At 52.2% G+C, this 12,184-nt stretch overlaps 1 protein-coding gene across 1 annotated transcript; it reads left to right on the forward strand.

Moving 5' to 3' along the window:
* The first annotated feature begins 8,981 nt into the window (after positions 1-8,981).
* Positions 8,982-9,905, forward strand: LOC129504906 (putative protein FAM90A5P). Its single transcript, XM_055317779.1, has one exon. The coding sequence runs from the start codon at positions 8,982-8,984 to the stop codon at positions 9,903-9,905; it is 924 nt and encodes a 307-aa protein (XP_055173754.1).
* The last annotated feature ends 2,279 nt before the right edge of the window (positions 9,906-12,184 follow it).

Consider the following 12,184-nt stretch of genomic DNA (forward strand, 5'->3'; position numbering starts at 1 on the left):
GTGTGGACGCTGTGGGAAAAGAGAACACACGGGACACCATGAGTGTGGCCTCGGCACCAAGGCAAAATGAACATTCAGGAAAGAAAGAAACCAACAAATTCCTAAGACCTTATTAACCACCCCCTCCCCCAGAACAGGGAAAGAAAGAGATGGGATCTGTTGACCTAGACGTAGGGAATCCGGCTCCAGGGCTGGTCCGGAACAAAGGCATGACTGGATGCTGTTGATGCACTTTTGACATCGGGGAGGGGCACACAAATTTTAGCCTCACATCGATGCTTCCTCCATTGGACCAGCTCCTCCATCCGCTCTGCTCACGAGGCTATAGGAGTCCTGCTGCTGGAGAGTCACAGTGGCAGCTCCTGAGGAGGGATGGGCAGTGGGGGAATGTGTCACGAAGGACAGCGGCTTGTTCTTCTCTAAGGATGGTACTTGTTCCAGGAGTGTCCGCCAGTGACCTTCACGTGTCAACAAAGCCACTGTTCGCACACATTCAAGGCATAAGGCAACATCATGGGCACCAAGGGAAAAATGGGTGCAAAGGCCGGGCCACTCAACTGCCCCTGGTAAGATTGGAAGTGGAGCCCCGGCCTCCCCCAGGAGGCCAATGGAGCCCAGCGAGCCCCCCACAGAGCACAGCAGCCGGGAAGCAGCGCACACTCACCCTCACATAGTCACAAGATTCGGTGCCTTCCTTCCAGGTGCGCTTCTGCCCCTCTCGGGGTCTCCTGGGGAACCTCTGGAGCAGGTCCTTCCTCTGCTCGGCTTCTTCCCTGCACGAGAAATCAAAGCATGGAAAGGAGAAGGAACCCCCTTCCCTGTCTTCCGGCTGGACACCAGCTCTGGACTTGGGCCAACATGGTCCTTTCCCTACTCAGCCATTTTACACCCACACCTGCCCCCCACCCTGACTAAAGTGAGCTCACCAGGTCGTCCAGGCAGTTTCTCTCATTCAGAGCCTATGAGAGAGTCTGCCTTGTATTGTGCCAAGCTCCATCCATTCACGGGGGCAGGCACACTGCTCCAGCCACAACCCCCACACCGAATCAGCAAGGACAGCACCATCACCCAAATGTGGACCCTGCTAGCCTGGGAGCTCCTCTGCCTGCCCTGCCTCGCCTGACTCTGCCCGCACGCTGCGGTGCACACAGTGTGCATGGACACGGACACGGTGTCTGTCGGTGTCATCCCTGGCATTCGGGTCAGCAAGCCCCATGACTCACCTCCGTCTCTCTACCTTCTCCCTCTCAGCCTGATTCAACAGCCCAGCCTGGTGCCACTGGTCCCGCTGACTCCACGGTTCCACGTTCTCCTTCAGCCTCCTGGAGCCCAAGGCCACGGGAACGAGGGTTGCGCCCCAGTGTTTTATGGGGCATCTGGTGCTTGATGCCTTGTGTCCAAAGGCCCCACAGTCCCTGCACTTTACCTGGGGGAGGAACGGGGAGGAGTCAGTGCATCCATTCAAATGCCAGTGAACCTGCCAAGCACACGAATGGGAGGCCAACCTCAGGGAGTGGCACGTGGGATGAGGACAGGGGACATCCTATCTGGCTAGCGTGGGACCAGCATCGTGAAGACCTCAGGATGCTTCCTCCCCAGCCCGTGGAGAGGGGAGGGGAGGGGAGGAGGGATTGGAGGTGTCTGGTTGAAGAGAGGTGGAAGCATCATTAAGATTAAGATTCAGGACAAACACAAGGCTCAATCTGATCTTATGGTGTCCTGGGGCTGATGCTCAGAGCCTCTGAGTGTCCAATGTGTAGCCTGGGGGATTTCCTGCCCATGTCACAACGGACAACTGAGTCTGGGCCAGGATCTTCTGGGAGCCTAGCCTGTCTCAAGACTCCTGGCAGGGCTCCTGCTTCAAAACCCATGCCAGCCTCCCCACTTACCCTGGGATCCTCCTCCTCTGGTCTGGGAACTCTGAGGGCCAGTCCTGCTGTCTGTGGCCTCTTGTCCTTCTGGGCTCTCAAGGGTCTGTGGGGCCCAAGCTGGGTGTGACGGGCCGCCATCAGTCCCACGTCCTGGAGGGACAAGTCAGTCTGCTTCGCAGATGGGTTTCAGACAGCCTGAGGGAAAAGAAACAAGTGAGTCCTATTCACCATGACACCGGCTTCCTCCCTGTACCGTCTTACCAAGGAGGCATTAGCGAGTGTCAGGACACTTGTGCCAAACACACAATCCCCACTGTCACTTCTCTTTCCTCCTTCCTGTCTACGCCCTCCTGGCCAAGCCGCGTCCCCGCTCTGAGTAAGCCCACCCTGAAGCAGGGACTCTTGTTGACACCATCATTAAGTCTCTCCAAATAGCCTGTGGAAACAAACCAGGGACGGGACCTCTCCCAATTAGGGTCCCGTGGGATCCACCCTGGAGCACGCAAAGGGCAAAAGCGTCAGGAAAGTGGGCTTCCCTCTCTCATATCTGAATGCCCCCTTGTGACCCAGAGGAAGCCGTAGTTAAGTCCAGATACATTGGGAAAACACAGTCCCCTCTACTCGACGGGAAGCTGCCATCTGAACACTTCCATTCCATGTGTTCGCGGCAGTGCCCCCGATTAACTGCCATCGAAACTTTGGGAAGTGAATTTCTTTTCACCTTGGGAAACAGGTAATTCTTCTATTGAAAAAAAAATGTCAGTTATTTAAGGGAGACAGAGAGAGAGAGAGAGAGAGAGAGTGTGTGTGTGTGTGTGTGTGTGTGTTTAAGGGAGAGTGATCACCTGAGCTGTATGAAGGACAGAGGGAGAAGCAGACTCTCCGTGGGCAGGAAACCCAGTGAGGGCCTGGATTCATCTCCAGAGCCTGAGATCATGACCCAACCCAAGTCAGACCCTGAAACAATGGAGCTGCGCAGGCGCCCTGATCCTGTGTCTTCTCTAGGTCTGCGGTGCCCACTGAGACATTTACAGGCCTTCTGTCCCTGCTCGTCTACCACCCCACAGCAATGTGACACTCGGGGCCCCATTCCATTGGCACTGGAACCTCCGGGTGTCCTGGGCATTCACAGCCATGCCTTGGCTCAGTCCCTGCCCTCAGAACATGTTAGATCAGAAAGAGTCCTTAACCCGTGGAGGAAGGGCCAATCCCTCCACCGTTTCCTCACTGTCCCATTATTCGCTCAGGGAAGGTAGGACCAGTGGTCCGAAAACTCACCTGAAGTGCAACTGTGGTCCTCACGCCTGTCAGGAGATGCTGGGAAAGGTCCTGGACAGGCTGCACTGCAGGAGACTGTGTGTCCCGTGGGAGAGAGGGATGGTGAGGAATGGCCACTTCCGTTGCTACCTGACTTTTATACTGCCCGGAGGTCACATGACGTTTCAGCCACTTGAAAGACATCCATCTAATCCTCTTAGCTGCAGCAGGGATTGAGCCCATCAGCAGCTGCAAGGAAGCTAATGATGCCCTCCTCTGAACCATTTCAATGACTATGTGTGTGTGCCTGTGTGTGTGTGTGTCTCTCTGAATGGAGATGTAAGTCCATGCGGATTTGGTGGATACCAAAATTTCTCCAAGTGAAATTATATTGGTATATTTCAGCGTGGGAATTAACCTCAGGACTCATGTTTCCTGAACTATTTGTATTTTGCCAGCACTTCTGCTCAATTTAGAGCTAATAGCAATAAAAATGGGGTCAGACTTTGAGGTTATTCATAATGTAATATCCTTTTCGTCAATTAACTTTCAGTTAAAAACTGAAATACCATAAAGAGCAAAACCTTCCAATTGGTGCGAATCACTTGATTGGATTAAGGTATTTGGGTGTGGTCCCTTTCTCATAGAGACCCACCAGGCCAGCCCACCTCCTAATCTTGCCTCCCTCAACAGACAGCACCTTCAGGTCTTTCTCAACCTCCCTAAAAGCCCCTGCACCTGTCTGAACAGAATTTGATCAGAGTTTCCATGTTGAATGGATACTTTTATGAATGTCCTTTTTCTTCTTGAGTAACATCAAGTGAGCCAAGGAGAGTTAGACGTTAGTGCTCTAGGACAGGGAAGATCTCTTTCCCAAAGGAGCTCAGGTATCACATAGGAACACGTTCTCCTCACCAGTCAGAGTCTTTGTAGCTGTAACCAATTATTTTGGTTTAAAGAGCATTCTACACAAGATTTTTATTTGACTCCATGGATACAGAAGCAATATCCTAAAACAGGGTGGCTTCAGAAATGACATTTTTATTCCCTTACTGTCCAGGGATGACAAGTGAACATCAAGAATTCAGCAGGACCCCAGGGCTTCTGAAGCCCAGTCACTGACCATGGTCTGGCAAAACTTTCCTGTTTCTCCTGGCCTCTGTTCAGTAAAGAGGACAAATAGACTCTGGTTTCCACCTTCCTAAGACTTTACAATTTCTTAAACTTCATTATTCTTGTAATTCTATCCTGCACAAGGATGCCTCCTTTTCCAATGAAAGTGATCATGGTCACAAGTAGGAATGAATTGTCATGTCGACTCAAAAATCTTTCAGCAGACACTACCAATTCTGTAGGCGGAATAAGCCATAATGACACTTTCAAACCACAAGCTAACCCAGTGCCTTCCTCCCTGCATCTACAACTGCCAAGCCCATAATATGGACAAAGGCACAAGCCTACAACGTACTCCATCTGAATCAAGAGAATATAAAGGATATTGGGGTTGAATTCCCTGAGGAACAGTTAAAATGAGGCATATAAACACTGCATTTAGGATATAGACTCTTGTAGGAAAGGGAGTTTCAAAGGCATGTTTCCCAAAAGCATAAAGCCAGCCAGAGGATTTCTCTTGTGGTGGACCAGGGCCACACCTAGGAAGATACTGGTATTCATCAAAACCTTCATAATCTTTGTAGATTGAAATCATAGTTGAGAGAGATGGAAGTGTAGAAGCAAAGCATGGACACCATATTCCCAAAATAATTGGTTACAGCTACAAAGACTCTGCCTGGTGAGGAGAACATGTTCCTATGTGATACCTGAGCTCCTTTGGGAAAGAGATCTTCCCTGTCCTAGAGCACTAACGTCTAACTCTCCTTGGCTCACTTGATGTTACTCAAGAAGAAAAAGGACATTCATAAAAGTATCCATTCAACATGGAAACTCTGATCAAATTCTGTTCAGACAGGTGCAGGGGCTGTTAGGGAGGTTGAGAAAGACCTGAAGGTGCTGTCTGTTGAGGGAGGCAAGATTAGGAGGTGGGCTGGTCTGGTGGGTCTCTATGAGAAAGGGACCACACCCAAATCCCTTAATCCAATCAAGTGATTCGCACCAATTGGAAGGTTTTGCTCTTTATGGTATTTCAGTTTTTAACTGAAAGTTAATTGATGAAAAGGATATTACATAATGAATAACCTCAAAGTCGGACCACATTTTTATTGCTATTAGCTCTAAATTGAGCAGAAGTGCTGGCAAAATACAAATAGTTCAGGAAACGTGAGTCCTGAGGTTAATTCCCACGTTGAAATATACCAATATAATTTCACTTGGAGAAATTTTGGTATCCACCAAATCCGCGTGGACTTACATCTCCTTTCACACCGACACACACACACACACACACACACACACACAGACAGGCACACACAGAGTCATAGAAATCTTTCTCATGAGGGCATCATTAGCTTCCTTGCAGCTGCTGGTTGGCTCAATCCCTGCTGCAGCTAAGAGGATTAGATGGATGTCTTTCAAGTGGCTGAAACGTCACGTGACCTCGGGGCAGTATAAAAGTCAGGGAGCAACGGAAGTGGCCATTCCTCACCATCCCTCTCTCCCACGGGACACACAGTCTCCTGCAGTGCAGCCTGTCCAGGACCTTTCCCAGCATCTCCTGACAGGCGTGAGGACCACAGTTGCACTTCAGGTGAGTTTTCGGACCACTGGTCCTACCTTCCCTGAGCGAATAATGGGACAGTGAGGAAACGGTGGAGGGATTGGCCCTTCCTCCACGGGTTAAGGACTCTTTCTGATCTAACATGTTCTGAGGGCAGGGACTGAGCCAAGGCATGGCTGTGAATGCCCAGGACACCCGGAGGTTCCAGTGCCAATGGAATGGGGCCCCGAGTGTCACATTGCTGTGGGGTGGTAGACGAGCAGGGACAGAAGGCCTGTAAATGTCTCAGTGGGCACCGCAGACCTAGAGAAGACACAGGATCAGGGCGCCTGCGCAGCTCCATTGTTTCAGGGTCTGACTTGGGTTGGGTCATGATCTCAGGCTCTGGAGATGAATCCAGGCCCTCACTGGGTTTCCTGCCCACGGAGAGTCTGCTTCTCCCTCTGTCCTTCATACAGCTCAGGTGATCACTCTCCCTTAAACACACACACACACACACACACACACTCTCTCTCTCTCTCTCTCTCTCTGTCTCCCTTAAATAACTGACATTTTTTTTTCAATAGAAGAATTACCTGTTTCCCAAGGTGAAAAGAAATTCACTTCCCAAAGTTTCGATGGCAGTTAATCGGGGGCACTGCCGCGAACACATGGAATGGAAGTGTTCAGATGGCAGCTTCCCGTCGAGTAGAGGGGACTGTGTTTTCCCAATGTATCTGGACTTAACTACGGCTTCCTCTGGGTCACAAGGGGGCATTCAGATATGAGAGAGGGAAGCCCACTTTCCTGACGCTTTTGCCCTTTGCGTGCTCCAGGGTGGATCCCACGGGACCCTAATTGGGAGAGGTCCCGTCCCTGGTTTGTTTCCACAGGCTATTTGGAGAGACTTAATGATGGTGTCAACAAGAGTCCCTGCTTCAGGGTGGGCTTACTCAGAGCGGGGACGCGGCTTGGCCAGGAGGGCGTAGACAGGAAGGAGGAAAGAGAAGTGACAGTGGGGATTGTGTGTTTGGCACAAGTGTCCTGACACTCGCTAATGCCTCCTTGGTAAGACGGTACAGGGAGGAAGCCGGTGTCATGGTGAATAGGACTCACTTGTTTCTTTTCCCTCAGGCTGTCTGAAACCCATCTGCGAAGCAGACTGACTTGTCCCTCCAGGACGTGGGACTGATGGCGGCCCGTCACACCCAGCTTGGGCCCCACAGACCCTTGAGAGCCCAGAAGGACAAGAGGCCACAGACAGCAGGACTGGCCCTCAGAGTTCCCAGACCAGAGGAGGAGGATCCCAGGGTAAGTGGGGAGGCTGGCATGGGTTTTGAAGCAGGAGCCCTGCCAGGAGTCTTGAGACAGGCTAGGCTCCCAGAAGATCCTGGCCCAGACTCAGTTGTCCGTTGTGACATGGGCAGGAAATCCCCCAGGCTACACATTGGACACTCAGAGGCTCTGAGCATCAGCCCCAGGACACCATAAGATCAGATTGAGCCTTGTGTTTGTCCTGAATCTTAATCTTAATGATGCTTCCACCTCTCTTCAACCAGACACCTCCAATCCCTCCTCCCCTCCCCTCCCCTCTCCACGGGCTGGGGAGGAAGCATCCTGAGGTCTTCACGATGCTGGTCCCACGCTAGCCAGATAGGATGTCCCCTGTCCTCATCCCACGTGCCACTCCCTGAGGTTGGCCTCCCATTCGTGTGCTTGGCAGGTTCACTGGCATTTGAATGGATGCACTGACTCCTCCCCGTTCCTCCCCCAGGTAAAGTGCAGGGACTGTGGGGCCTTTGGACACAAGGCATCAAGCACCAGATGCCCCATAAAACACTGGGGCGCAACCCTCGTTCCCGTGGCCTTGGGCTCCAGGAGGCTGAAGGAGAACGTGGAACCGTGGAGTCAGCGGGACCAGTGGCACCAGGCTGGGCTGTTGAATCAGGCTGAGAGGGAGAAGGTAGAGAGACGGAGGTGAGTCATGGGGCTTGCTGACCCGAATGCCAGGGATGACACCGACAGACACCGTGTCCGTGTCCATGCACACTGTGTGCACCGCAGCGTGCGGGCAGAGTCAGGCGAGGCAGGGCAGGCAGAGGAGCTCCCAGGCTAGCAGGGTCCACATTTGGGTGATGGTGCTGTCCTTGCTGATTCGGTGTGGGGGTTGTGGCTGGAGCAGTGTGCCTGCCCCCGTGAATGGATGGAGCTTGGCACAATACAAGGCAGACTCTCTCATAGGCTCTGAATGAGAGAAACTGCCTGGACGACCTGGTGAGCTCACTTTAGTCAGGGTGGGGGGCAGGTGTGGGTGTAAAATGGCTGAGTAGGGAAAGGACCATGTTGGCCCAAGTCCAGAGCTGGTGTCCAGCCGGAAGACAGGGAAGGGGGTTCCTTCTCCTTTCCATGCTTTGATTTCTCGTGCAGGGAAGAAGCCGAGCAGAGGAAGGACCTGCTCCAGAGGTTCCCCAGGAGACCCCGAGAGGGGCAGAAGCGCACCTGGAAGGAAGGCACCGAATCTTGTGACTATGTGAGGGTGAGTGTGCGCTGCTTCCCGGCTGCTGTGCTCTGTGGGGGGCTCGCTGGGCTCCATTGGCCTCCTGGGGGAGGCCGGGGCTCCACTTCCAATCTTACCAGGGGCAGTTGAGTGGCCCGGCCTTTGCACCCATTTTTCCCTTGGTGCCCATGATGTTGCCTTATGCCTTGAATGTGTGCGAACAGTGGCTTTGTTGACACGTGAAGGTCACTGGCGGACACTCCTGGAACAAGTACCATCCTTAGAGAAGAACAAGCCGCTGTCCTTCGTGACACATTCCCCCACTGCCCATCCCTCCTCAGGAGCTGCCACTGTGACTCTCCAGCAGCAGGACTCCTATAGCCTCGTGAGCAGAGCGGATGGAGGAGCTGGTCCAATGGAGGAAGCATCGATGTGAGGCTAAAATTTGTGTGCCCCTCCCCGATGTCAAAAGTGCATCAACAGCATCCAGTCATGCCTTTGTTCCGGACCAGCCCTGGAGCCGGATTCCCTACGTCTAGGTCAACAGATCCCATCTCTTTCTTTCCCTGTTCTGGGGGAGGGGGTGGTTAATAAGGTCTTAGGAATTTGTTGGTTTCTTTCTTTCCTGAATGTTCATTTTGCCTTGGTGCCGAGGCCACACTCATGGTGTCCCGTGTGTTCTCTTTTCCCACAGCGTCCACACATGCCGATGCCCGTCTACACCACCAGGAGGCCTTGTATCCCTGAGCCTTCCCTGCCGATGGAGGCACGTACTGAGAACCCTGATGTGAGCGTCCGGTGCCTTTCCACATCTCCTCTCAGTAGCCCTAAAGTTAGCCTCAGCCCACCTGGTGGACCTCCTGGGGTCCAGGAAATGCCGGTTGCCGACACACCTCAGCCGGCACGCCAACCCTGTGTCAGGGCTGATAGCCTGGTGGTGCAGCAGAGAGCCAAGAGGCCCTGCCGAGTCTCCCTCGAAGGTCCCCAGGCTGGCTCCAAGGTCCATGGGCTGGGACACACCCAGGCACCACCCAAGTATCCTGAGGAGAACACGTGTCCAGCTGTCAGCAACGCTTTGGCAGACAGTTCCCAAATGGCCCTCCAGACTCCAGGCAAGAACTGTGCCCAGATGCCCCTAGACAGGACCCAGAACCCCCGAAAGAAAGCGCGATGGAGCCCCACCCAGCACACCCCCAGGAGCATCCAGGGAGCCCACGTGGGGATTTCGGGGAGTCTATGTTCTCCAGGAAGCAGACGTGCACGTGGATGCACAGCCGTGCCCCCGCAGACCAGGAAGACACCTGCCCTCCTGCCAAGCAAGGGCACCCGGCCCACACCTGCCACACCTCACCTGGAAACGCTGCAGCCGTGCACCGGGCCTCCACGGCCGCCCTCTGTGCTGGCCCCCACTCAGCCCCTGAGAATGGTCTTCACCAGATTGGACAGAAGCTGCTGGAGCTCCAGGTTCCTAGCAGCTCCCTCATTCCTTCCTCCCGAGAAGCCAATCCCTGCTCAGGGCCTTCCTGCCGCCCACATGCTGGATGGAGCCCGTGACTATGTCCCCTGGAGCATCCTCCACGATGACCTACAGGTGTCCTCATCCTCAGAAGACACTGAGAGCGAATGAGCCAGCTCCTGGCCTCGGACACTTGTCCTCCACCCCGCTGCACCCTGACGGGGTGTCTGAGGACCTGAGGATGTGGCCGACTCCTGGACTGATGTGGGGAATCGGCGCTTGCTCAGCTGCATTGCATGGAATATTTCAGGTCCACAGGGTGCTGCCTCTCATGTTTCTGGGGGCTGTGCTCTGATGCCCACCCCTCAACAGACACGCTGTACTGTTCTTTAGGGAAATCCATGGGCTGTGGCAAAGGCTACTCTTCCCTGTGGAATGTCAAGTTGTTCTTCTGGAAATACATTGTCTGTCTGTGAAATGGAGGGAGATTTGAGTGAGCACTTGTCACTCCAATGGAAATAAAATCTAAGATGTTAAGCTCTCTTTGGTTTACGCATGTCTGCATTTGGGGATTCAGCATGGAGTACCCACTGTGTGCTCCGCAAATGGATGCCGTATTCTCTCCTGAGATGAGTTTTTCTTGACTCTCTGGTGGTAGCTTTGTGGGAATTGTGATGGGCAATATTTCACGCGTGTAGTTCATTTTTGTTCTTGAACGTTACCTTAGAGTTGTGTGTAGTGTTTTATTTCCCTGAATAAAATGTTAGCACCAGTGAATAGTGTGCATGTCTTTCTTTTGATTTTGTTTTGTGGGGTGTTGTTGTTGTTGTTGTTGTTGTTCAGCATTTCTGAACCTCTCTATACTTATTGTAATTCCTCCAGCCTTAATTACCTGAGAAGAGACAGCAGCATGTTATGACCGGGGGATTCTTAGACATCGAGGGTCTAGGGTACACCCAGCTCTCCTGCATGAAGAGCTGTATAGGGAACATTGATCCCCATGCCTCCCGTGTGGGTGCCATGTGCACCGCAAGGGGCCAGGGCCACACGTTGGTCTATAAAGGGATGAGTTGGTGGTTTCCCTCTATGCATATTCCGGAACCCACTTCAATGTTGGATCATGATGACTCCTTTCTGAGGCCTCGGCATGGAGATTTTTCACCCTCAAGATGCTTTAGGAAGCCATGTTTGACAACTGGGTCCGTGTTGGTCCAAATAGCATGAGATCCAGGCTACAGTTCTCTCTCTCTCTCTCTCTCTCTCTCTCTCTCTCTCTCTCTCTCGGAAATCTCTGATGAGAACCCATGGAAACAAAACGATACCACACCAAGCCAAAGCAAACAAAGCCATAGTGGTGTTGAGAGGACTCCTTTCTTAGGAAGAGCAACTGACTGGTCTTTCCTCACTCCAGAGCACCTGTTTAAGGGTGCGCTCTCTTTCTCTGCAGATGCCTGTGCTGAAGGGTGGAGGAGCTCCTCGATGAGCACACTAGATCTTTAAGAGGCAGAGGACAGTACAGAAGCCAGTTTGGGATCCCTCTCCTGCCCCCAAGTCTTCCGTAACTCCCATCCATGCATTCATTATGTGACCGGGGTCAGAGTCTGGCCCCTTGAGCCTCCAGCCCCTGTCTCATCCCGTTAATGCTGCCCTATTGCTATCTCATGGCCTCTGAGGAAAACCCGGCTTCCTGGCTCTTGATTTCTGGCCACTCAACGTATAGGTGGGGAAACAAACATTCCCTACCTTCTGGAAGCCTATGCAGGTCCCAGAGGCCCAAGATTAGAAAGGCCTATCATCACGGGGGAATCTCAGGATTGGAGCTAGTGAAGTAGCCTAAGGATTCTTGGACCTGCAGGTATATAGGGCACAGGGGTGAGGAGGCAGGCAGGCTTGAGCGAAGGGCCTTAATGCTGGGCTCTCCAGCAGAATTGGCACTTCATGTGCAGTTGAGGGGATTCCTTCCATGTGCCCAGGGAGATGAGTGAGAAAGGCTAGCTGAAGAAGTCCTGAGCAGGCCTGTTCTCCCCCTCTAGTCATCACCTCTCATGTCTTTTGCTTGTCCGCCAACAAAAATCCAAACCAAACCAAACCAAAGCTATCTTCCCCAAAGGAAAATCCACTCTCATCCAGATATGGAAGAAGAGTTAAATTATATTTATTGGTTATATTTATTGGTGTTCATTTTTATTGTTTAGAAATGCTACTGCTTTTTGCATGTCGATTCTGCAGGTTGCAATTTGAAAAGAAAAAGTTTCTTTAGCGCTCTGTGTGTATGTGTAACCTTTAGCGTCTTCTATATATATGATCAAGTGACTTGTGCAGAGAGATAGATAATTTTACTTCTTTTCAGATTTTGATGCTTTTTCCTGATTAATTGCTCAGAGTAGTACTTCCACTACTAAGTGAAATAGAAGTAATGAACTCTGACCTCTTTGCTTTGTACCTTAAAA

The sequence above is a fragment of the Nyctereutes procyonoides genome, unplaced genomic scaffold (genome assembly GCF_905146905.1).
Source record: "Nyctereutes procyonoides isolate TBG_1078 unplaced genomic scaffold, NYPRO_anot_genome, whole genome shotgun sequence".
Classification (NCBI taxonomy): Eukaryota; Metazoa; Chordata; class Mammalia; order Carnivora; family Canidae; genus Nyctereutes; species Nyctereutes procyonoides.